The sequence below is a fragment of the Pithys albifrons genome, chromosome 22 (assembly GCF_047495875.1).
Source record: "Pithys albifrons albifrons isolate INPA30051 chromosome 22, PitAlb_v1, whole genome shotgun sequence".
Taxonomy (NCBI): domain Eukaryota; kingdom Metazoa; phylum Chordata; class Aves; order Passeriformes; family Thamnophilidae; genus Pithys; species Pithys albifrons.
Genome location: NC_092479.1, coordinates 6,986,999 through 7,011,644, shown reverse-complemented (window position 1 = coordinate 7,011,644; position 24,646 = coordinate 6,986,999). Strand labels below are relative to the sequence as shown.

Here is a 24,646-nt window from a genome sequence, read left to right as displayed (position 1 = left end):
TACATTTGTTTGACAACTTTTCCCCTGCATTCAGATAAACCTTTCCAAAATTTAGCTCAGCTGAATTACTGTGTCCACACTCATTTTGTGGCACATTGTGGGTGGTTCTCCTTGAAGTCCTGCATTGTTTGTAATCCCCAATGTACACGGGGTGGCTGCAGCCACTGGGGTGGGAAGGAGTGGCTGCTCCAGCATGGCTGGTGAGTTGGGATTGGCCCAAGTCCTCCATGGGCTGTCTCCAGGGTGATTTACCAAGCCTGTGCAGGCCATGTTTCTGGGCATCCTGAGGTGTCAAATGCATCCAGCTGTGCCCTGAAGCCTCATTGTCCATCTGCAGCAGTGCCAGAGAATACAATGCCAGCCTGTGGTCCCAGCGTTCCCTCTCCCTTTACCAGTGGGAAAACACATCCTTCCTGTGCTGAATCCAAATGTAAATATTAAACTTGAGTATTTGCAATAGCTGCTTACTTTGGCAACCTGGGTGGTGGTGGAGAGGTGGGAACTTCTGGTTCAGGAAGCAAAACCAGGTCAGTGTTTTGGCGTCTCGGATGTTCATCAAGGACATGATGGGCAGAGCTCAGGGAAGTGGTGGCTGGAGCCAGGCCCGTGGATGTGGCTGGAGCCAGGCCTGTGGATGTGGCTGGAGCCAGGCCCGTGGATGTGGCTGGAGCCCAGCCCGTGGATGTGGCTGGAGCCAGGCCCGTGGATGTGGCTGGAGCCCGGCCCGTGGATGTGGCTGGAGCCAGGCCCGTGGATGGAGCCAGGCCTGTGGATGTGGCTGGAGCCAGGCCTGTGGATGTGGCTGGAGCCAGACCTGTGGATGTGGCTGGAGCCAGGCCTGTGGATGTGGCTGGAGCCAGGCCCGTGGATGTGGCTGGAGCCAGGCCTGTGGATGTGGCTGGAGCCAGGCCTGTGGATGTGGCTGGAGCCAGGCCCGTGGATGTGGCTGGAGCCAGGCCCGTGGATGTGGCTGGAGCCCGGCCCGTGGATGTGGCTGGAGCCAGGCCTGTGGATGTGGCTGGAGCCAGGCCTGTGGATGTGGCTGGAGCCAGGCCCGTGGATGTGGCTGGAGCCAGGCTGGTGGCTCAGCTGCTCACAGACATCCTCTGGCACTTTTCTGTGAGCTGTTCATTCCCATCTCTTCAGGCAGTACCTCAGCCCTTGGCTCTGAGCTGGCTCATGCTCAGCTCCAGCTCCAAAAAGATCAGTCAAAAGGCACCTTTTTTTTCCTCCCTCTTTTGCTGTTGCTGAGATCAGCTCAGCTGGTTAAAACTTGGTTGTAACAATGCCAAGGTCATGGGTTCAATCCCCTCTGTGGGCCATTGACTTGAGTTGGACTCGATGATCCTTGTGGGTCCCTTCCAGCTCAGAATAGTCTGTGATTCTGTGGCTGTACCTGGCTCTTGGCTCAGGTTTTTTTCTCCCTGGCCAGGCTGTATGAAGGACATCTTTGGACACAGGCTGTGCTCCCAGAGTATGGGAGAGTCAAAGCTCAAAGGTTTTTGTTCAGGGGCCTTGTTTGTGTGTGCTGAGGCTGCCTGTGCACCCTCTGCCTGGGCAGGAGTGCCTGGAGAGGACCAGCTGTGCTTTTTCACCAGCCTTAATTACCAGTAAATGAGGAGTGGAACATTAGCAGGAACTTAAATTACATTTCAATTCCAAACCCTCAGCCTGGTGTTTATTCCCAGACAGGGGGAGTTCCTTGCTGCAGGTCATGAAATGCATCAATACAGTTTTCCCAGTGTTCTCCCTCCTTTTCCAGGCAGGGCATAAGAATGGTTAATGACCAAGCTCCAAGAAAGGACCAGCCTTGCCTAGGAGGGGTTTTGGATTAGGCCCTGGGTGATTTTCCAGCATCCTCTGCTTTCCCCCAAGGCACAGTGAGCTGCTCTCGTTATGGTCCCAGGACAAATGAAGCTCTCCCAGCCCTGGAACATCTGTGGGATGCAGCTGGATCTCTTTGCAGGCTGCCAAGGAGAATTCCTCGCCGTCTGCAGCGCAGGGGCAGGAGAGGGAGCCAGACTTCCCCTGCCATGCCAGGGCTGTGCTGGGGGCCAGCCCCCTCTGTGGCTGGGGGTACCCAAACTGCAGCCAGGTTGAGCTGGAGGTGGTTTCCAGGAGATGATTCTTCTCAGGAGCCTCAGAGCCACCTGAATGGATGAATCGGAGCTTTGTGCTCTGGTGGAGCTCGGCCAGAGGAGCCAGCTGGGCTCTCCCAGGTTTTTGGAGCTGTGTGACCATGGCAAGAGAGCAGCAGGCACTGGGAAGGCTGATCCCAGTGCTCCCAGTGCTCCCATCAGCTGAGCTGCCTCCCCATGGATGGCTGGGATGGCCAAGGCACGTGGGGGGCTCAGCAGGAAGGTGCCTGTGGCTCTGCAGCCGGAGCTGCTGCTCCTCAGGAAGGGGAACAAACCCAGCTCATGTGCCAGCCCCAGAGCCCAGCTGGAGGTGCTTCTGGGTGTGCCAAAAGGTGTGGGCATTGGCATCTGCCCCTGCTCAGTGAGGCAGGCCCTGCTGTCCTGGGCTGGCTTTTTGTGCTGGATCTTTCACTTTGTGTCCTGAAATGGGGGTTCAGTTTAATCCTCCATGGGAAAAGGTCTGGCCAAACCAAAGGGCTCCTTCATCCTTGGTGCCAACCACCTTTGTCACCCCCTGACCAGCCTGGTCCCTCTCCAGGAGGGTCCTGTGGGTGTGGAACCCAGAGCTGGGAGCTGTTGTGTCCCAGCCAGGTCCCTGGTTTATCCCCTCTCATTGTCCTGCCTCCACAGTGTCCCTGGTGCTCACCCTCCCACTCTTGCCCCACAGGTGTCCTTTGCTTTCCAAACCACTGAAAACTTCTTTCCCAAATGCTACTCTTTGTGTTTCCATCCCTGTCCTGAGGCATGAACAAAGCCAAGACCTCTTTCCAAGCTGCAAACAGCCCCACACCCTCCGGGATGTGTGTGCAAGAAGTATTGCTAAGGCTGCAGCTCTCCAAGTATTGATTCCTCCTTTCTCTGCAGCAGAAATGCTCCTTCTGTTGCTTTTTTCACTGCCTTGACCAAAAGCAGTGGCTTGGGCAGGGCTGCACTTGCTGTGCCTCGTGCAGTGAGTGGTGGGGAGGGATGGCTGGAAAGTGGCTCCTGCAGTGCCTGTTCCAGGAAACGAGCGTGGGCTGGAGGCTGATGAGATTACGGGGCCAGGCTCTTTGCAGGCTTCCTGCTCGGATCCGAGGGGAAGGAGGAAATTCTTCACATGAAACCAAGCTGGAAATCAGGAACTCTGGCCTTCCTGGAGGTGCTTTCTTTTTTTTTTCTTTTTTTCTTTTTTTTTTTTTTTCCCTGCAAATAACTCCTGCCTGTATCCACAGTGCTCCCCAAAGAGCTCTGCCTGAGGGACATTCTGGAGGAGATGCACAGCTTGGCATCTCCCCCTGGGCTGTCTGAGCTGCTGCTGTGGTCGAGCAGATGTTGTGGCTGTCACAGGTGTTGAAGGAGATATTCGTGGAGTCCCAGAATGGTTTGGGTTGGAGGGGACCTCAACGATCATCTCATTTCACCCCACTAGACCAGGTTGCTCCAAGCCCTGTCCAGCCTGGCCTTGGACACTTCCAGAGCTGGGATATTCTTTGTCAGGTCCCAGACATTTCCATGTGGACAAAAGCAGCTGGTGAGTCTCACCCTCTGCTGCATCTTCTTTGAAATGCCCTGGTGGTTGTTGCCGATGGGATGCTCTGGGTGTCACCCCAGCACAGCCCCAGCCCTGCTCTGTCTGTCTGTCTGTCCCCTCCCTCTGCCCCCAGGGCCCCCTGTGTGGGGCACAGGTGAGTTCTGATCTGCCCCTCTCACCTGGGGCACTGAGCAGGTGCCCTCCAAAGCACCTCAGGGATGTGGTCACTTGGTCCAGTTGTGGTTGGAATCTCAGCAGAGTTCCCTGCAGACCCCCCAGTGAGGGCTCAGAGCTGGGGGAGCCTCTTAGAGCACGAGATAAACTTTATCTCCCTTGTTGCAGCTTCTTGGTGTGGAGAGAAGCTCTGGGGGAGGAGGCTGAGTGGAGTTTTGTGTCTGGGCTGGTGTTGGCTGCAGCTGTGCTGATTGTGTTATCACATCAGGCTCTGAGCAAGGACCTGCTCAAGGTCTCTGTGCCCAGAGCTGGTGGGGAAGGTTCCCAGGCGGTCCTTGTTGTGCCTGGTGTCTCCCAATCTTCCAGGGGAAATGGAACCATGGATGTGGGAGTGCTGGCTGACCTGGCAGGGAAGGCACCACCCCAAATGCAGGCAGCCTCAACCTGCCCCTCATCTCACAGGGATGGGGCTGCTCTCAGGGTTTCATGGAATCAGAGAGACATTTAGGTTGGAAAAGACCTTCACGAGCATCAAAAGTGGCTGCCCCACCCCTGGAAGTGTTCAGGCTTTGCACAGGGTTTGGAGCAACCTGGTCTAGTGGAAGGTGTCCCTGCCCATGGCAGGGGGTTTGAAATGTGATGATCTTGAAAGTCCCTTCCACTCCAAACCATTCCATGATTCCAACCTTTCCAGCATCTTTGGCTGGGGATGGGGAAGCTCCTCCAGCTCCAGACACCTGGAACAGCCTTGGGGGTTGGGATAGCCACGGACACTTGCCACAGGCAGAGGAGAGCCCATCCCTCAGGATGTGTCCTTTGCCCTTGGGGATTTCAGGAGGGTGGGAAGGTGATAAAGATTTAATTTCAAAACCCCCAAAAATGCCCTTCACACCCCTGAGCAGCATCCCTGGTGTGAGGGTGTTGCCAGGGCTATATTTGTTTTTTTGAGGGGCAGTTTGTTTGTTTATTTGCTCCCCCTCTTCCTCCCACCCTCCCAAAATATTTCCATCAAAGAAGTGTAACAAGCTCTGCCACTGATTAAATTCTAAATATAACCACGGTGTTTTTTCTCTCTCCAGTTCTTCATGATGTATCAAGGTAGAAAATAACCTTGGCCACTCTTCAAAGGGGACATGGGCCTGTTAGGGGCTGTATTTTTGTCCTGTCACCCTGCCTGGGTCTGAAAATAGACCTCCAAATTTTTAATTAGCTCATTGGGTTATATAATCCTGAAAGCTGAGGATTCCTGGGCTGAGCAGGGATGCACATGATGGCTTGGGCAAAGGTGCTGTGTCAGGGCAGGGCTGGGCTGGCACTGCAGGAATCTCCTCTGCTCCTGCTGGCCCTGGTGCCAAGTGGGATGGAGCTGGGGAAGCCAAGATGCTCTTGCCTTATTGCCTTATTAGTTAGTTAGTTAGTTAGCCAGTTAATTATGTTGTGGTGGTGCTGCAAGAGGAACCTGCTCAATGAGGAAGGTCCTGGTTGATGGTGAAAGCCCCTGGACTCCTCCTGTCGCCTTGGGGACTGGTTTTGGTTTTCCTCTGTGCCTGAGAGAATGGCTCAGGGGTTTTCCTGCCCTTGGCATCACCCTAAAAATAAGTTCTGCTCCTGGCTGAGTGGAGCAAAGTTTATTTTCCTCTAGCTCAGGTCTGGATGGTGAGGTGTTATCCTGCAGATCCAACAGGAGAAGCAGCAGCCAAATGCTGCAGTCAGGTGCTGCCTGCTGGCCCTACCTGCTTTTCCTGCTCCCAAAACATTTCTCTGGGGTGCCAGGGCACTGCTGCAGAACGTGCCCATCCTTGTGCTTGGCACTGGGAGCCCAACTGACTCTTCAGGTTCTCATGCTCAGTATGGCCTGATGTCTGATTTGGGCCTGTGTTGTCTGATTTGGGGGTGATCATTCAGCTTCCTGCTCTCTCAAAGTGCTTCCCTGCACTCACCAAAGTGCTTTGTAGAATCACAGGGTGGTTTGGGTTCAAAGGGACCTTAAAAACCATCTCATTCCAACTTCCTTCCACCTTCCACCTGGGTTGCTCCAAGCCCTGTCCAACCTGAAAAACTTCTTCCTCACCTCAAGCTGCTCCTCAGCCTCTCTGGACAGGTAGCCCAGAAGATGCTGAGCCCACGTGTGGAGCAGCCCAGGTTTGCTCTACATGGCTTTAAAAACTTTCTAACCACCAGATGGAGCAGAGGAACTTGACAAACCAACCCCAGCTGAGCTTTGGCCATGGGGCACTGAGGGGTACTGCCCTCTGGGGCAGCTGCTCCACCTGTGCCTTGCCAGGGTGACTTCCTTCCCTCTGTCCTTTCTCTAGGAGGGCTCAAGATTGTCCTGAGGGTTTTCCTGGCAAGGGAACAGGTAGGAGATGTTCAAGTTTCTTCTTGTCCTTTGGCCATAACCTGCCATACAGATGCAGTTCCACTCCCTGGAATGTCTTTGGTCAGGGTTTATCCCAGCCTGTGCCAGGGAGGGTTGTGCTGTAGGGGGATGCCCTGTGTTGAACCAACCCATCCATGTCTTGGACCAGCTCCAGCCCTGCTCCAGGGAGGGCTGGGATGGGTGGGGGGTCAGGATTTGTGGAAACTCTGTGTTGTCCTCTCAGCTGAGAGGAACTGGTGCCCTTCCAGCAGTGCAGAAGGTGTGTTTGGAAGGGTTTAACTGGGTTAGAACTGGCTGGTTTTGGTGTCCCTCGGGAAGAACAGGGATCCAATGCACCTCTGGGATTCAAACAGACTCCTCCAAACCTTAAACCTCCAGTTTGGTGTTCTGAACACAAGAATTAAGGTGGTTCAACAGCATGTAAGTGCAAACAGGCTGGAATTTCTCCTGGCTGTTTTTTTAGCTGCCTCCAAAGCTGCCAGCTGGGTTTGACCCTACAGAATTCCACGAGACAGGAGCTTTGGTCCCACATTCCTTTGCTGCCAGTGCTGAGCTCCAGGGCTGTGATGACAGAAGGGCTCTGTGTCCCAGCACGCCGGGACGGGTGTCGTGGAGAGGAATTCACAGCCCCACGCGGTGCAGCCTCCTCTCTGCCCTCCCTTTCTGCTGTCTCACTGCAGCTGTTATCTCTGCCATCTCTGCCTGGGCACAGGAAGAGTGTCTGAGTGCTAAGTAGGAAACTGGTGAGTGTTTTAAAGCGCAGGTTTGGACGGAAGTGCTGGCGCTGAACAAAGGAAAGTCCTGTGCTGGTTGGGAAACCACTCCATGCCCTTGAGTGTTGGACGCCAGTTCGGCCCTTCCTTGTTTTCCAGGGCTGCTTTCAGCCTTGGAATGATGACAGAGAGAGAGGATGTGGTTTTATTCCTTGGGTGTTTCATCTTTGGAAGAGTTTACCTGTTAACTGTAGGGTAATGTCAGGAGCAATCCGTCTTCTGCTTGTCTTCTAGGGACAGGAATTGCTCCAGAGCCAATTCCAAGCACTGCCTTTCCCTGAGACAAGTTGTTTGGAGCTTCATGGCTGTGTCCAAAGCTCTCTGTGCCACTTTCCCTGTGTTTATTGGCACTTCTGTAGCACTTTTCCTCACAGGCTCCAGCTGTGCACAGCTGGAATTTCAGCCTGCTGGCTGGAGATGGCTTTGGATATTTCTTGCTCTGGGCTCTTCACTCCAAGATGGAGCAAAAGGTGGTTGTTTCTGAGTGCTGGAATCCCATTAAATCCACTGAAAACTCTGGCAGGAATGTTGCTGGTTTGGGGTGGCATTTGGTGACTGCTGCACAGGATGGTGGGTGTTTGGGACAGTGACATTGTCCTGGGTGCCACAATGCAAGGACAAAGGATAGGAGAATCCTTCTGGAGTGGAAGAGCTGCCCTTCCTCCTTCAGCAGGGTGAGGAGCCCAGCTCCTGTTCTAGGAGCTGCCTGAGTGGGGATAAACCCTAAAGGTGACCAAGCTCTGTGCTCTTCACCCCCTGCTCCCCCTCACAGGACCTGCTGGGGCTCTGTGGGACCAGCCCCAGCCCTGCCCAGCATTTCCCAGTCTCTGCAGCGAGATGGGACCTCCCCAGCACCAGGCTCTGCTCTGTGGTTGAGCCTTGCTGGTCCCTGATCTCCTCTGTGCCTCAGCTGCTCTGCTGGCACATTAAAGGCTCGCCACAAAGCAGCCATAATTGTGCTAAGTGTCTGTGGGATAATGGACTAAATGCTCAGGATTGCAGAGGCAGCCACATTCCCAGCCATTTAATACCTTGATTGATGCATATTCAGTTGTTTGCCAGCCCAGGGACAGCCTTCCCAGCTCTGCTTTCCCCTGCTCTAGGAAGCTGGTGATGCAAGGGGGTTGCAGAATGAGGCAGGAGGGAGCTGTTTGGCCAGTCATGTGGCTGCAGGGTTGTAATGATCCCAGGTTTGCCAGGACTGGGTGTTGGGCTCTTCCTCCCCAACTTGCTGAGCCAAGACAGGGAGGTCACTGCTGGTTTTGGACTCGGTTTGGAAGAGTGGAGTTGTCCTCTCTTGCCACAGCCTTTGGCTTCTTGTAGGACTGAGAACACAAGTTCTCGCTGCCCAGGGGTGGCCTGTGGAGGGGTCTGTGTGCCTGAAAGCTCATCTGAATATCCCAATTATACCATCTGATGTCATAAAAGATGTTGTCTCTCCATGTTAAACCCTGCACGTGTCATGGTGCTTGGCCTGTCTCACTTCAGGCCCCTGGGCTGGGTGGCTGAGGTGACTGTCCCTGCCTAGTCAGGGCAGAGAACTCGGTTCTGCTCTGCCCCATCCTCTGGACTGACTATTTCTCTCCATCCCTTAATAAAAAACTGGACTCACAGCCCTGGGGTCTGTGAGCTCCTGGGAGGTGGCGAGAGGGCACTGCAGAAATGCTCCTGCCCCAGGTCTGGCTGTCTGGGGAGCAGCAGCATGTGCTGCTTGACATGCAGGGCAGGGCAGTGAATGTCCCCAAAATGTTCCCCTGATTGTAAAAGAAAATGAAACAGTGTTGGGTTTCAAGATTCACCCCAAAGTGATACAACTTCGATGGAAAGTGGACACCAAGAGTTGTAATTTCAACACCAACAGCTTCTCTTTCAACTGAAAACATGAAGGGATTGAAAATGGTGTATTTTCTATGTGGCCACCAATGCCTAAAATTTGTCAAGACTTTTAAAAATTATTCTGCTGTCACACACCTAAAATGAGCATAAGCAGGGAGAAGGTGCCAAGTGAAGGGCTGTGGGTGCTGCTCTGGAGGGCAGAGGAACAGGGTCAGAGCTGAGCCAAGGGAAAGCTCTGTGAGCTGAAGTCAGAAAACTCAAAATGCAAGTCAGGATGCAAGGAAGCTTTGGGAAACCTGAGCATCCTGAAGGCTTCTCCTGAAGGAAGGTGGCAGCCCTGGCCCTGGAGCCTGGATCCAGGAGCTGGTGCCCTGATGGCGATGACACTCCTTGGGCACAGAAGGTCTGGAGCAGAAAACTCTGTGGCTGCTTCACAGGGAGGAGGAAGATGTTGTAGAAGTGCTGCCCAGAGCTCCGTGGGATGGAACTCAGCCCATCAGCAGCTCCTTCTCCTCCTTCAGCCCTGGCATCCCCAGAGCTCCATGGGATGGAACTCTGCCCATTAGTGGCTCCTTCTCCTTCAGCCCTGCCTGCCCCGAGCTCTGTGGGATGGAACTCTGCCCACCAGCAGCTCTTTCTCCTTCTCCTTCAGCCCTGGCATCCCCAGAGTTTCATGAGATGGAGCTCAGCCCATCAGCAGCTTTTTCTCCTTCTCCTCCAGCCCTGACTGCCCATGAGCTCCATGGGATGGAACTCTGCCCATCAGCAGCTCTTTCTCCTTCTCCTTCAGCTCTGGCTGCCCAGAGCTCCATGGGATGGAACTCAGCCCATCAGCGGCTCCTTCTCCTTCTCCTCCAGCCCTGACTGCCCAGAGCTCCGTGGGATGGACCTCTTCTCATTAGTGGCTCTTTCTCCTTCTCCTTCAGCCCTGCCTGCCCAGAGCTCTGTGGGATGGAACTCTGCCCATCAGCAGCTCTTTCTCCTTCTCCTCCAGCCCTGGCAGCCCCTGAGCCGAGGGCAGATGCCCTCACACCGGGCAGTGGTTGCCCTTTGCCATCCCCTTCTCAGCCCTGCGCTCGCAGCTGCTGCCTCGGCGCCGATAAGAGAACGAGATGACTTCCTTTTCTTCTCCCCTCCCCTCTGCTCCCTTCCCCAGCAAACCCGCTGGTTCTTTGCTGAATAACTCGCTGTCACTTCACTTCAAACTCTGCAGGCTCTGCCACCTTGTGCAGCACTCCTGGAGGATGCTGGAGGTTGGTGAGTCCCTTTGGGGCAGCCAAGTGCCTCCTGCATCCTAGAGCAGCTCTGCCCACCTCCCAAACCCTCCAAACCTTCCTGCCTTTTGGGCTGCCCTGTGGTTTCTGTGGACCAACGAGTCTCTGCCGGGCCAGGAGCCTTGACCAGTTATGGTGAGGTAGGAGATCTGCTCTCTGTGTGTGTGTGTGTGTGGCTTCTATTTTTAACAAAGCTGATTGTTCTGAGTGGGGGCAGAGCAGAGGGCAGGAGGTGTGGAGGTCATGGGTGTCGTTGGGGTTGCACAGAAAGGTTCCCACTTGTGCTGCAGGAGGATCTGAGCTGATTAACACCCAGAGAGCACCAAGGGAGATGGTGGGAACGGTGGGAACGGAGCTCCTTGGCAAACTCTCTGCAGAAGGGCAAAGCTGCCCAGTGGAAACTTTGCTCAGATGGCTCTGAGGTGGCACATGGGTGATGGTGCCTCTGTCCTGTGCTGCCTTCTCAGCAGTTTCGTTTGTGTGCCTGCAGCTCGTGCTGGCTGCAGCCTGGGAGAGGTGATCCCTGCCTGGGCAGGATGTTATTCTGTGCTCTTATTAGATTTTTATCTCCTATTACCTCGCTAGCAATGCTGTGCTGAGAGTTCCTGGCTTATCTCTCGCTCTGTGTCTCCTGCTGAGTGAGCTTTCATGTGCTGATAACTCGCTGTCTTGTGTTGGAACATCACAATTTCAGAGTGCAGGACACCTCTAGGTGAATTTTGTAGCTACAAAGTGCATGAAATGACAACATTCAGTCAGGAAGGTGGTGTGGAAAGTAATGAAGGTTATATGGGGCATGAAGTGTAAAGCAGTGACAGTTATATGGGGTGTGAGCTGTAAAAGGCTCTGCTGGAGCAGGGAAGGGAGTGGGAAATGATCCCTTTGCCAGGCTGGGAGGCACAGCAGGCAAGTGCACCTGTGAGGAAGGCTGGAAACACAGGGAAGGGATCCAGGGCAGGATCTGGGCTGTGTTTGAGGCTTTGGGAGCTTTTGCCATGGAGTGTGATGTGGGCTGGGCTCTGCCCTCCTCACGGGTTCAGGTGGTGGAAGCAGCTCCAGCCTGTTGGTGGTTGTACCTCAAGAGCATCCCGAGGCTTCTGCACTGCCCTCATTTCAGTGCTGCTCCCTCCTGTGTTGCAGAAGGGGCTGGTGCCTCAGGTTCTGCTCTCTGGGGGTGTTCTGCTCCACTGGATCATGGCAGAGCAGCTCAACAAAGCCTTTCCTGCTCCAGGAGGAAGCCTGTCAGTCAGACAGCAGCTGGGACTGGCTGCTGATGGGTGTTTTTAATGCTCTGACTCTCTGCCAGGTGGGCCTGCAATTTAATTTTAACTTGTTTTATGAGAACGAAACCATCTGTAATACACAGGCCAGAAAACTGGAGTGGGTTCCAAAGAGGTTCCTCCTCCCTTCACTGGTAGGTAAGGCATTACTGGCTGAGGTTGAAGTGTACCTTGGTGTTCCTAACAGTGGAATAACCTTTGAGTAGAAAAACTTGCTTTAAATATAAGTTTGTTTCGGGGAATTAAACCAGAAAATTTGAAAACCACAGCCAGAAATAACAACCTCGCACACCTTTGGGGCTGATGCAGCCAAAACAGCTTGAGGGCCTGAGCTACACCTTTTTTAATTAAGAGAACATGGGTGTAAATCCTCTGGGCAACTTGGAAGAGCCCCAGCTGCCAGTTCCCTGCTCCAGGTGAGCGTGGCTGGGTGTTGGGACACACCTTGGCCTGGTAGAACTACGTCTGCCTCTCCCATTCTGGGAAAACTGAGAACTCTCAGGCCAAATCTGTGCCTTTTTCTCAGCAGTTTCAGCTGCTGCCCCTCTGGGGAGTCCTCTGCTCCATGGGAATAGGCAGCATTTCCCAGGGAAGCAGCTCTAGCCTGTTCCAACCTCTTGTGGTCTTTCCTTCAAGTCCCGGTGGTTCTTCTCTGCAGATGGCAGAGAGATGCTCTTCCCTCCCAGCTGGATTTTACCAGCTGGGACTTTCAGTGAGAGCCAAACCCTTCTCTGGCATGGATGATTCAAGGGCAGAGGTGGCAGGTTTGGGATTTGTCCTTGACCAAACAGCATCCTCTGAGGAAAGGTGGGCAGGTCACTCACCCTGCAGTCTCTGCCCAAGCCTCTACTGCACTAGTCACAGAGTTTAAGTCACAGAGTTTGAGTTAAAATCACAGAATTTAAGTCATAGAGTTTAAGTCATAGAGTTTAAGTCGTAGGATTTGAATTAAAGTCATAAAGTTTACCCTCTGCCCAAATCTATGGGTATCCCACACTGACATGCACTAAAGATGTTTCTAGACCCTTCTTTCTGCTGTGGCTCCATCGTTGGAGTGCTCTGATGTATAACCCATGCAAATGGGGGTGGGGATGGACCCTTGGAGGAGAGAGCACCCTGTGATGCTCCACAGAAGGAGCTCTTGCATCCAAGGAGTGTGTAATAATATCTCACTTTGGGAGTGAAAATGTTTGTAGTTGTGGTGGGAGTCTGAGCTCTCTAACAACTCCTTCCTTCCTGCCTTCAGCTCTGGGTTTGAGCTTCTCATCCTGTGGCTGGACAGGACCAGCTGGAGCCTGATGGTGACAGTCCTTGTGTGTCTGTACTTGGGGAATTTGGGTGGAAGAGCCCCCAGATACAAACAGGCCCACTCTGGGCTGCATCGATGTCCAGCACCATGGAATGGTCACTTTGACTTTTCTCTGGTGTCTGGTGAATGTCCCCTGGGACCACCACTGTGTCCTGATCACACTGCACCCTTTGGATGGACTCTCAGTTGGCCAAAGAGAAGCCCAGAGCTGCTGGGTGAGTGAAGGTGTGAGCTGGGATGCTGCACAGAGTTGTTTAGCAGGGGAGAACTTGACCAATGTATGTGCTGGAGTTTTCCAAGCTGTGATCCGAGACCAGAGCTGTGAGCAAACTGATGGACCACAGTGGTGACAGACCTTCAAAACAGCACAGGCACAGTCCCTCTCACTTCTTGCACGTGTTCAGCAGCCCCTGCTGTGCCTCAGCCTCCTGAGGGGTGCAGTGGTGGGTGCAGGAGCTGCTCACTGGGCCGAGGTGGCAGCACAGGGGCAGGTGCCAGTCTCTGTCACATCCGTCACGTGTGGCACCCCAGGCCAGGTGCCACACTCATGCTCTGGTGCCTCTCTGCCCTGCTCCTGTGGAACACTCTGCCCTTTCTCTCTGCAGATCATGCATTTTTGTGCCCTGGGTCCTCATTTTGTCTGTGGCTTCCTTTCCCTGTCACTGCAGAGCCTTTATCTGGGGAGCACAAGATGTGACAGTGGAAGGGGTTTGTCCAGTACCAGGAGTGTGGGATGGGCTGTGAGGAAGTCCCAGTGATAGGCAGAGCCTTGGAACTTGTGCAGGCTTTGGAGAGCAGGCTTTGTGCAGCCCCTTCAGCCTGGGTATGGCCTGGACTGAGGGAAGGGTCACCAAGAGAAGGAGCTGTGAAATCAGCATCGCCCTTTGGGCTCGCTGAGCTTCCCCTGTCCCTCCTGGAGCCAGACTGAGCTGTGTCCCTAAAACCAGGGCTGGAAGATGCCACTAACAGAGGTCTGTGAGTGACTGAGTGGCAGAAATGGGGCAGTGTGTCTGCTCAGGGCTGGAAGATGCCACTAACAGAGGTCTGTGAGTGACTGAGTGGCAGAAATGGGGCAGTGTGTCTGCTCAGGGCTGGCTGGGCCAAAGAGGCTCCCCAGAGCTCAGGTGAGGAGCTTTGTGTCCCACCTCCCACCTGCAGAGGGCTTGTTTAGGTGAAAAGGGGAAATATGAGCTGTGTTTTATGTCTCTTTTTTCACCCTTAGCAAGGCTGTCACAAAGAGCATCTAAAGAGCAGGGTAAGAACGTGACCTTTGGCATGTGAAGTTCACCCAGACTTCCTTCATGTGGAGAGTGACAACCACGTGGGGTGTGCTGTGAACACGAGTGTTCTCCACAAAGGGAAAAGTGCGTTTGCAGTTTCTGCCTTTCCTCCTGGAAATTGCTCTTTTTTTACTGCTGCCCAGATTCCTAATCCTGCCTTTCCCTGCAGAGACAGCAGGTGACTGTGGGATTGCATTTTGACCCTTCCCAGCTCAGATCAGGGGCTGGTTAGAGACATGAGAGGCAGAGGGAACCCTGGCAGGCTTGGCACAGCAAACCAGGGACCCCAGAGGTGCCAACTCCTCCAGATGATTTGTTTACCTGTGCATCCACCCCAGGCAGAGATGGTGCATCCTCCTAACTGGCTGCTATTTATGTGACAGGAATTTTTTGTGGTCCTTGTCCTTGGAGTGATTTCTGTCTGCTCTGAGCTCAGCCAGACTGAACAAGCTGTTTGGTTTCCTGGGCAAAATCCTGGTTTTAGACACCTCAACAACTCGAAACCCTTTTGCTGAGAGGCTGTGACAGATCATGGATGTGCAGCTGCTTTTGGGAGGTGGGTGGGTGGTCCAGGAGGTGAATGAAGAATGGGACAGCACTGGAGACAAGGAGATGTGCTGGTGCCAAGCATGGACTGGAATAATTTAGATAAAGAGACTGAATCATAGGGAGTAGATGAGTGCAGACTGCTGGTGTGTCAGGGAGAGAGGACAGATGTGAATTTATATTAATTAACAATTAATGCCAGCTGAGGCTCCAGAGCCACTAAATGGAAACTGTCTGCACCAGCTCTGTGCCAGGAGGGTGTTGCCTGCTCCTGGTTCTGCAAGGAAAGAGCTCCTGGAGTGCTTTTACTCTGTCCCTGGGGTTTAGATGTGCACTCTGCTCATCCTGCTTCAGCAGAAGCCACCCCTTCCCCCAGCAGGGCAGCTGAGGGTCTCTCCAGCCCCTCCCTCCAGGTCTCCAGGGACAGGATTGGAACTGGAATTAAATGACACGAGTCAAAAAGCTGATCTTAGCAATGTGGTTTAGTTAATCCCTGCCTAAACCCAGAGTTTGCTGCATGGAAACTGCTTTGCTGAGGGTGCTGTCATGCAAGTGACACTTATGGAAAAGCTCTTTTCAAGAGCTGGGTGTGAAACCACCACTGCAGGGAGTATTTGAGTTTCAAACCAGAGTGTGGGTGGTGAGTTAAACCCCCCTTGGTGACACAGAGGAACTTTGGGTGCTCTGCAGCTCTGCTTCTCCTCTCCTGGAGTTTGGTGACCCATGGGCAGAGGTGTGTGTGCTCTGCTTCACCTCTCCTGGAGGTGGGTGACCCATGCCAGAGGTGTGGGTGCTGTGCTTCACCTCTCCTGGAGGTTGGTGGCCCATGGGCAGAGGTGTGGGCTGAACTTTGCAGCGCTGCAGCCTCAGGTGGTTCCCATCCCTGGGGTGTCCTGCAGCAGGACAGGGGCCTGGGGGGCTCCAGAGGAAAGGGAAGGCTGCCCTTGCCTGGATTTGGAAGTCTGATGTGCCAAGTGACTCAAAAAGATGCCAAGAGGGAAAGAAAGGTGGAGGTCTGGAATAACCTGCTTCCATCTCCTTTGGAACCTCACTTAGGAACTTTATTTTTCACCTGGAGGGTAAAGGATCCTCCCAGCACAGCTCCATGTTAGCTGGGAGCAGAATCCCTCTGTGACACCTCAGACAGTGATTTCCAGGAGTTCTCTGGATGGGGATGGTGGCACCTGCTCCCCAGTGCCACACTGAGTGCCCTCTGAAGGATCCTTTAGGAAAGGTGCTTTTTGTCCATGGGTGGTTCACTGGAGCTGTTTAGAGTACAGGATTCCCAGACAGGCTCTTCAAACTGCCTGATTTTAGAGATTTCTTAAGGGTGGAACAGTGTTGCTCAACTCTTCAGTCTGTTTTATCCCAGGACAGGAGCACAGGGATGAATTCCAGCAGAAGGAAACATTCCTGCTCCTGTGAGGGAGGAAATGAGTAATGGCATGTGGAAATGATGACTCTTTAGTAATTAAAGAGAACTGATTGGATGAATTTTTAACACTGAGCAAGAATTCCTTTTCCAGAGCTTCTGCTGGAATGTTGCTCCTGCTTTGAGGCCAGAGGTACCTGGGTCTGATTGACCTGGAGCTGAGGGGGTTGTGCCACCACTGGTGCCCACAGGGTTGGGAAGGGTCTGCAGCCATCAGATCATTGGGAGGTGGTCCTGGTGCTTGGGTAGGGCATGGCTGGCACCACCATAAGGGTTTTCTTTTTGTGCAAGAGGATAAATCCCAGCTGGATAAACCCAGCTCTGTCTGACCTGTGCCCGTGTGTGCTGATGCTGGAATTGGATCGTGCTCTGCTGTGCAAAGGCTTTTCATGGTGGTGGGAGCTGGTCAGAAGCTGATGCAGTGTGAGATGAGAGGTGGAGTTTGGAGGGTCTCCTTGCAAGGAAAGTGCTGTTGGGGACACATCATGTTGGTGACTCCACCCCCAGTCCTGCCAGCTTTCCCATAAAGGGCTTTGTGGTGTCCTGGTGGCTACCGGAGCCTCCTGCCTGGCATGGCCCCTGCCCAGAGCCCTCATCCCCTCTCCAGGTCCTTCTCTGCCTCCCAACACACCTTCCTGCTGCTCCCTCTCAGGGACTGGCACTGAGGGCACATCTCTCCATCCCCCCTCTGTTTGGTTTAATAAACTCCTTCATTTCTCTCTGGCTCCCAAAAGGCACTGGCGGGTGGCTCTTCAATTTAACTTCCATTTCAGATGGATTGGATGATGGGAGGGAATTGCATTTCTCTCCAGGAAAGCAGCACTGCCCGAGGTAGACAGAATATATTTACTGGGAGCTGTAGAGATGAAAAGTTGTTGGATGCCACTCTTATTTCCAGGGATTCTCCGGGAGTGACTCAGTCCTGAATGACCCACTGCACAGTGATGCTTATTATTTGCTGACATCAAAACATGGCCTGATATCAATAATGTACTTTTTTTTTCTTATCATGGTGACCTAGTTTGGATACAATTTTGGTTGTTTGCTTTCTTGGAATACTAAAAACCAAGGAAAAGATGCTGAAAAGGGGACTTGTGAATCGATTTTGGAGCTGTGGCCAACGACTGCTGCGGTGGGAGAGGAAGAGGCTTGTGGTCCTCCCTTCCAAGCAGAGGGAGGTTGGCCACAAGCTCCACTCTTCCTTGTGGGATGTCAGTACCTTGGGTGCTGGAATATTCACAGCCCCAGCACCTCTCCCCTCTTCTGGCACTGCCAGAGGTGTTTGCTCCCAGCTGGACACAGCTCTGGCTCCAGCTGAGGTGCAGCATCCCAGGACAACCAACCTGTGTTCCCACGGGGGTACAAGGGAGGGGTTGGGGGCTTTGGGCAGCCTTTGAGGAGTGTGGACATTGTCCCACCAACTGGGATGTCCCTGGAGCCTGTGTGTGCTCACACCTGTGGGTCCAGCCCTCCAGTGGGTCTCATCCCACTGCTTTCCCACAGACATCTCCTTAGGTTTTCCCTGCTGGTTTCTGGCCAGCAATATCCTGCTGCTTCTGGGCCCCTCAGTTCAGGATAGATCTTGAGGGGCTGGAGCAGGTCCAGGGAAAAGCAACAAGGCTGGAGAAGGGACTGGAGCACAAGTGCTGTGGGGAGAGGCTGAGGGAGCTGGGGGTGTTCAGCCTGGAGAAGAGGAGGCTCAGAGGTGACCTCAGCACTGTCTGGAACTGCCTGAAGGGAAGTTCTGGCCAGGTGGGGGTTGGTCTCTTCTCCCAGGCACTCAGCAATAGGACAAGGGGGCACGATGGGCTCAAGCTCTGCCAGGGGAGGTTTAGGTTGGAGATCATGAAGAAATTCTTTCCAGAGTGCTCAGGGATTGGAATGGGCTGCCCAGAGAGGGGGTGGATTCCCCATCCCTGGAGGTTTTTCAGCTGAGCTTGGCCGTGGCACTGAGTGCCATGATCTGGTAAAGGGACTGGAGTTGGCCCAAGGGTTGGACTTGATGATCTGGGAGGTCTTTTCCAACCCAATCCATTCTGTGATTCTGTGGATGTGGCACTGAGTGAGAATCCACCATATCTTGATCCAACCCTACTGTGATCACCAGCCCAGGGCACTCCATGCCCTGGGCTGGTGATCACAGTGGGGTTGGATCAAGGGTTGGACTTGATGATCTTGGAGGTCTTTTCCAACCCAATCCATTCTGTGATTCTCTTGCCATCAACATTCAGTGGCAGTGCTGTGTGTGGCCTCTGGCAGCCTGATGTGTCCCCCACCTCCATTAAGCCCCATTAGAGCCCTTCTTGCTCTCCCAGTAGCCCCTCAGGGGCCCAGTTAAGTGCTGGCCCTGCAGGCTGTGGGTTTCTGAGAGGGTGTCACTTGTGGGATATCAGGAATACAGGCTTGGGAACATTGGGATTCCTGTTTACCATCTGTTTCCACAGCCCTTCCCTAACAGACCTCTCCTCCTGCAGAACTCAAGGACCTGCAGTCAAAACTGTTTGGCTTGTGGTGGGAGGGAGGAAATCCCAACCTGTGGAGGAGACAGTGACATCTCTTGACCTTTCCTGTGTGTACCTCAGAGACAAACACACTCTGTTTGCAGGGTGGCTTTGGGTGCATTTCCTAACACAGGCTCAGGCATTTCTCTGCATCCACTGAGATAAACTTGCAAGCCCTTTTTTGGGACAGTGTGTGGGCTAAATCCCACCCAGGGCCAGCTTACTAAATGCTCCCAGATATTCTCCTCCTGCAAACCCACGTTTCACTTGCTTGGAACACTAATTTTTTAAGTTATTTAGTTCAGAGCTGCTCCAGACCTGTCCAGCTCTCAGGGACTCTCAGAACACTGTCCTTTGCTCTGGGGTTTGTGCAGCCAGTTCTCTTGCAGCTGGTGCTGCCCCAAACCTCTCAATAAACTCCCCCTCTTACCATCCATCCTGAATTGTGGCTCATCTCCTGCTGGGGCATCACCTAAAGCTGAGCAAGACTTTCAGAATCGACCCCCTCTCCTTTTTGGGTGCTCTGTGTGGGACTGGTGAGGTTACTCAAAAGAGCCTGGCATTCAGAAAGTGCATTTTCAGTAGCTTCTGAAAAAGAAATGGAGCCATAAAACAGGTGCCACGTGGGAAATCATTGGTGTAATATGCATATTTAGTGCTCATTAGAGCCTGGGGAAACACCAGTCCTTGCCATCAAGGAAACTTGATGGAGACTGATAGCACCAGAAATTAATCAGGACGTGGTTTGGTGATGCTTCAGATACAAAAATTACATCCAAGTAGCACAGAATATGATGAAACATTTTCCCCCTCGGGGTGAGCTGGCTGTATTTCCCTTTTGTGCCACGTCCTGTTCCATGGGAGGGTGAGGAGATGGGCAGGACAGACGGTGCCTGCAGGTGGACAGGCAGCAGGCTCAGGTGAATCACTTTTCACGTGTCCCTTTTGCCCCTTCCAGGTGGTTTCACCCCAACATCAGTGGAATTGAGGCTGAGAAGCTCCTCCTGACCAGGGGTGTCCATGGCAGCTTCCTGGCTCGCCCCAGCAAGAGCAACCCTGGGGACTTCACCCTCTCTGTCAGGTAAGAGGCAGGTGAGCAGTGGAGCTGCTGGATCCAGCTCTCCAGGCCACCTCTTTGTGGCCCCAGAAAGGGTCACTGACTCCCTCCATCGCTGTGCCAGGAGCCACACACCACCTCCCCCTGGGGCTGCAGGTGCCCCTGTGCTGCCAGGGCTGGCTCTGTGCTCATGGCATGGCCTTCCAGGGTGTTGCTGGGTGAGGGAAGACAACAAACCCACTTCTTTCCTGGGGAGAGCATGTTCAGTCCCAGCAGGAATTGCAAAGGACCTAAATGGGAGTCCCCTTTGGGAGGGACTTGGTTTGGAAGTCTGGGAGGGATCCCAGGATGACCCTCGGAGCAGGGGGAGCTGCTGTTCAACCCCACCATGGCTGGATTCCCAGACAGGATCACTTCCATCACCTTCCACATGCTCCTGTTTCCTTTGGGACCAAAGCAAGGGCAGAAGGAAAGCTGCAGTTTTGTCACTGGTCTTTGTGCCTGGAAGCCCTAAGGGATGGAGGGGAATAGAACTCTCTGGAAGGGAAGAGGCAAAGAGTAACATCACCCAGTGAGTCCCTGAGATAAAAGGAGCAGGTTGTGGGTTCAAAGCATGAACTTTCCATGAGCTCCATCCAGCAGAGGTTTCTCCAGGCACTTGCACACAGCCCTGTTTTGTAATACAGGCCTCTCTTTTGTGGTGGCTTCTGTTTAGTTTAAAGGTCCCTCATCTTGTTTAGGAAACTTCAGGGAGTTTATAAGTCCTTTGAGCCAACTCTGTGTTTAGAGACACTCCGTGCAAAGGACAGGCTGGTCAGAGCTTTTCCACCTGGCAGGACTCTGCCATCTCCCAGGGGTGGCACAGCCCACCTGAGTGATGCCCCATCTCACTGAGTGTGGTTTGCCCCTGGCCCTGGCTGGTATTTCTTAGCCTGGCAAGAGGGTTTGGAGCTGCTTCATGTTTTCAGAGTTCCCTTAAATGCTGGGAACTCCATCCCAGAAGTCCAACCCTTTGCCTGTCCCAGGGCTCTGACTGACCCACAGCATCTCGTGCTAGGGAGTGACACAGTGGAAAGGGGAGAATTCCAGGTTTTCCTGTGCATTGGCTGGGTGGGGAGTGTGACCTCACTGGCTCCTCAGTAATTTCACCATCAGCAGTGGTTGTGAGTTAATGACAGAGACAGGAAGTGCTTCTAATTAGGGTGGAAAATAAACTCCTGGAGCGAGTGGAGATGGTGAGGAAACACATGTGGGAGGGGGCTGAGATCCCTGTGAGCTCAGAGCCCCTTTCCATGTGATTCCCTGAGTCAGGGTGGTGTGTGATGAGAAGGGCAGCACTGGCAGCACCTGCTGAGCCAGGCAGAGCAGGTTGTGCTGGGCAAAGATGCCCCATGAGCAGTGAAATGGCCCCCAAACAGCAGCATGAGGGGCTTTGGTGGCACTGCCACTTCCCACCCCTGCATCCTGCCCTCGTGCCCTGGACTGGGCAGTGACCAGGAGGTGGCACAGTTTTCCTCCCTGCCTTTGTCCCTGTGCCCCAGCCAAAGGCCACGTGTGTTTGTGCTGTTGGGCTCTTCCACCTGTGCCATGTGTTGGCACTGAGGGCATAAAATGTGGCATCCCATGGAGCAGCCACAGCTGCCTGTGCAGACCCAGAATAATTTCATCATTGCTGCTGTTTCTTTACCCCCTTCTGCTTTCTCTGTGCAGAAAGAACAGAGGGGGGAAGGGAGAATCAAATTGTCAAGGGGGGTTGGACCACTTCCTACCACAGGGAGACCTCAGTGTTGCAGTAAATGTTTAATAACAACCTTGTTTTGGCCACAAATCCAGCCAATTAATGCCCATAATGCACGAGTGGTGCCCTGCAGTGAAGAGCTGCAAGTTGAAAGCTGAGCAGCAGCAAAGCCTTGATATCACAGGATTGAATAATGTCACCAGGAGCCACTCCAGGTCGGAGCTGGGTGGAAAATCTGACCAGCTGCCACAGTTCTGAGCAAAGCAGAGCTGTGACACACACCATGTTTCCAGGAAAGCACATCACACACGGCCCCCAGGGCAACGGGGGGAGATTTGGGGCATCAGGAGGACAAGGAAAGAATTTTTTCCTGAGCTGCTTTTGCCTCCAAGTCGTTGCTCCTTCCTGGCTCATCCCAGCTCTGTTCCATCACTTGGGGCAAGGGGTGTCCTCTAAAAAAAAGCTGCTTGCTTGTGGTCACTGCTTTGCTGGACCAGTTTTGCTGGTGTTTCCTCTGAGTGATGTGCTCTTTCCTCACTGATTATGGCTCCATGAAAGTGCATCAGTGTTCTTGGGAATTAGAGCTGCAACATCCAACAGAGCAGAGAATGAGGAGCTTTAAGTGCTGTGAGAGAGCTTGGGCAGTTTTCTTCCCCCTTTCCCTGTGACAGAGATGGGACAATGTGTTATTATTCTCATCTGGAATTATATCCTGACAGAGCTCTTTTATTATTTTTTTTATCTCTGAACTGGACAGGTCTCCATCTATATTTCTTCCTTTCTGAGAAATAAAAGGTTTTCAAAGGAAACAATACAGTTATCTTTGAAATAGGACCTGAAATAGAGGTGTCAGTAGGAGAAAGTACCTTTAGGAAAACAATCAAACCCTTTTCCTCCTTCTTTTACCCCCCCTTTCAACTTCTTCAAGGGCTTTTGAAAGGCACTGAGGGGAAATGCAGCTTCTTTTCATTAGGGAGAGGATGTGGGCTGGGAGGGAGGCAGGGATGGAGCCTGGGCTGACCAGACCACACACCAAGTGTCCAAGTGCTGGTGTGTGTCCAGACACATCTCCCTGAGGACAGGCAAGGAAATAATAGTGCAGGGCTGAGGAAGAGTTTTCCATGAAGCTCTGTGGCTGTTTCTCCTCCCTCTTGTCCTTCCTCCTTCCCTTTCCCCCTTCCTGCTCTTCTCTCAGCTCCCAATCCAAACTGTTGGCAGCTGCTCCAAGGCCAAACCATGGGCCATAACTGGATTTATTGGTTCATCCCATCCTTTGGAGCACATCAACTGGGGGGAAGGTGCTCTGGCAGCTTCAGCAGGGGCCAGTCCCTCTGAGGGAGGCTGGAGTGACCCCTGTGGCAGCTGAGCTGTCCTGCTGTGTCCTCTTGCAGGTGCTGCTCCCTGCAGGTATTCCCACCCCTCAGCCTGGCTTTGGAAGCTCTTCTGGGAGGTGGGAGCAGAGTTTGGTGCTCAGGGTACTTTGGGAGGGGACAAGGAGTGTTTATGTGCCTGTTGGGCACATCCTCACCAGTGGATCCTCATCATGTTGCCCTCAGGGACCTGTTGCTGGGTTTGTTTCTGATAGTGAATATTTCATAGTTAACAGTGATTTTTAACAAAATAAACCTCAGTTTGGAAGTGAGGGCTGTTGGGGGAGAACTGTGGGAGGCCACTCAGGGAATGCCCCCGTGGCTCCAGATGCCCCATCTCTCCTTGCCTGGATCTGCCACAGCACATTTTCAGAAGAGCAGATATTTAGAATCCCTTCTGAAGAACATCAACAGCTCCTTCCAGAGCTGGCCAGGTCTGGGGAACAGCTTGAACAAAGGAAAAGGCCTGTTGAGAGTTTGCCTGAGTGGTGCTTGGCCCGTGGCCACAGCAGAAATGGAAATGCCAAGGCAGTTGAGAACCATCCATCAGAGACACTGTTAATTTGGTAATTGGGTCATGTTTGATGGGAACTGATCTCCTCCTGGCTCATGATGCAGTGCAGAGAGTTGCTGGGAACCAGCTCTGCCCAGAGCTCAGTCCCCACTGAGGAGTCCTGGAGGGGACTGGGCTTTTCCTTTCCCCAAAGACAAGCACAAAGACCCTCTGGGTGCAGGTGAAGACCTGCAATCAAAGAGGATTTTACAGAATCTTGGAATGCTTTGGCTTGGAAAGGACCTTTCGAGTTCATCCAGCCATGGGCAGGGACAACTTCCACTGCACCAGGTTGATCCAACCTGACCTTGGATGGTGCCAGGGATGGGGCAGCCACAGCTTCTCTGGGCACCCTGTGCCAGGGTCTGCCCACCCTCCCAGGGAGGAATTTCTTCCCAGTATCCCACCCAATCCTGCCCTCTGGCAGTTTGAAGCCAGTGGAGTCTGTTGGGTCGTTGGTGGACAGTGAGTGATCTCAGCGAGCCCAAACTCTCATTTAATTGAGAGCAAACATTCAGTGAAGCTTCTAAACCTTGTGGAAGAATCTTCTTGTTTTGGGGCTGCTCTGGGTCTCTTTTTGCAGTTTGTCAGAGGGGTCCCCTGTGTGTGCTGTGAAGTTCTAGGCTGTCTCTGTCTGCCACAGGCACGTGACCAAAAAAGCCTTTGGAGGATTCAACTGGTGCAGTTATTCCTGATATTTAAAGTGGTTCTTTTGCCTTCAGTGAAAAAAAAAATTAAAAGAAAAGGAGTCTGGGGTTTTTTGGGACTCCTCTTCTTATTATCTGTGTTCTACTTTAATAAAAGCAACCTGGTGGTCACTGCAGTGTGGATCCAGATTCCCAAGTGGGAATATTTTGGATCACAAACCCCTCCTGGGTATCTGGCCAAGGAGTTGTGCTGATAGTGTAAAGAAGCTCAGCTTGGAATGGAGCTGCCAAAAACGTGGAGCTCTGCTCTTAATCAGCACTGCCCCCCTGCCCAGCTCTGTGTGGCTGGGTCAGACATAGCCATGCTCTCCAGCACTGGCAGCTGAGGGCTTTGGGCACCTCCTTTGTGCTTTATTTCCCCAGCCCCAGAGCCCGGGGCAGAGCTCCCTGGATGCTGCTGTTGTCCAGCCCAGTTGTGCTGCCCCAGCCTTGAAATGGGAAAGGAACTGGCACAGATCAATGTCCTTTGTGTTTCTGGTGACCTTGAGGGCTTGTGGGATGAATGACCTTGATTATCTCTCTGCTTTTCATCCCTGAAGGACTCCCAGGGCTGTGAACTGAGCCTTTGTGGGCTTCCATGGGGCTTGGGAGGTGGGGCTGGAGCAGGAGGAGGGAGTTTGGGAGCCTCAGGAAGAAACTGTGCTGTTTTTTTCTGGGCTGCACAAGGAAGGGCTCTGCAGGTCCCTGAGTGGCAGCAGCACTTGGTGTGCCAGCTCCTCTTGGAGAAGTGGCATTGTCATGGTGCTGGCTGGGGTGGGAATTTCACAGCCAGCTTCCATTCCCATCCA

The 24,646-nt window shown here is 53.2% G+C and overlaps 1 protein-coding gene across 1 annotated transcript in view; it reads left to right on the top strand.

The window, feature by feature from the left end:
• LOC139681925 (tyrosine-protein phosphatase non-receptor type 11-like) overlaps positions 1-24,646 on the top strand; it is a 41,694-nt gene that overhangs the window by 2,629 nt on the left and 14,419 nt on the right. The window contains exon 2 of the mRNA XM_071575728.1: positions 19,392-19,514. Coding sequence (XP_071431829.1) covers positions 19,392-19,514 — 123 coding nt within the window. The remainder of the gene's footprint in view (positions 1-19,391; positions 19,515-24,646) is intronic.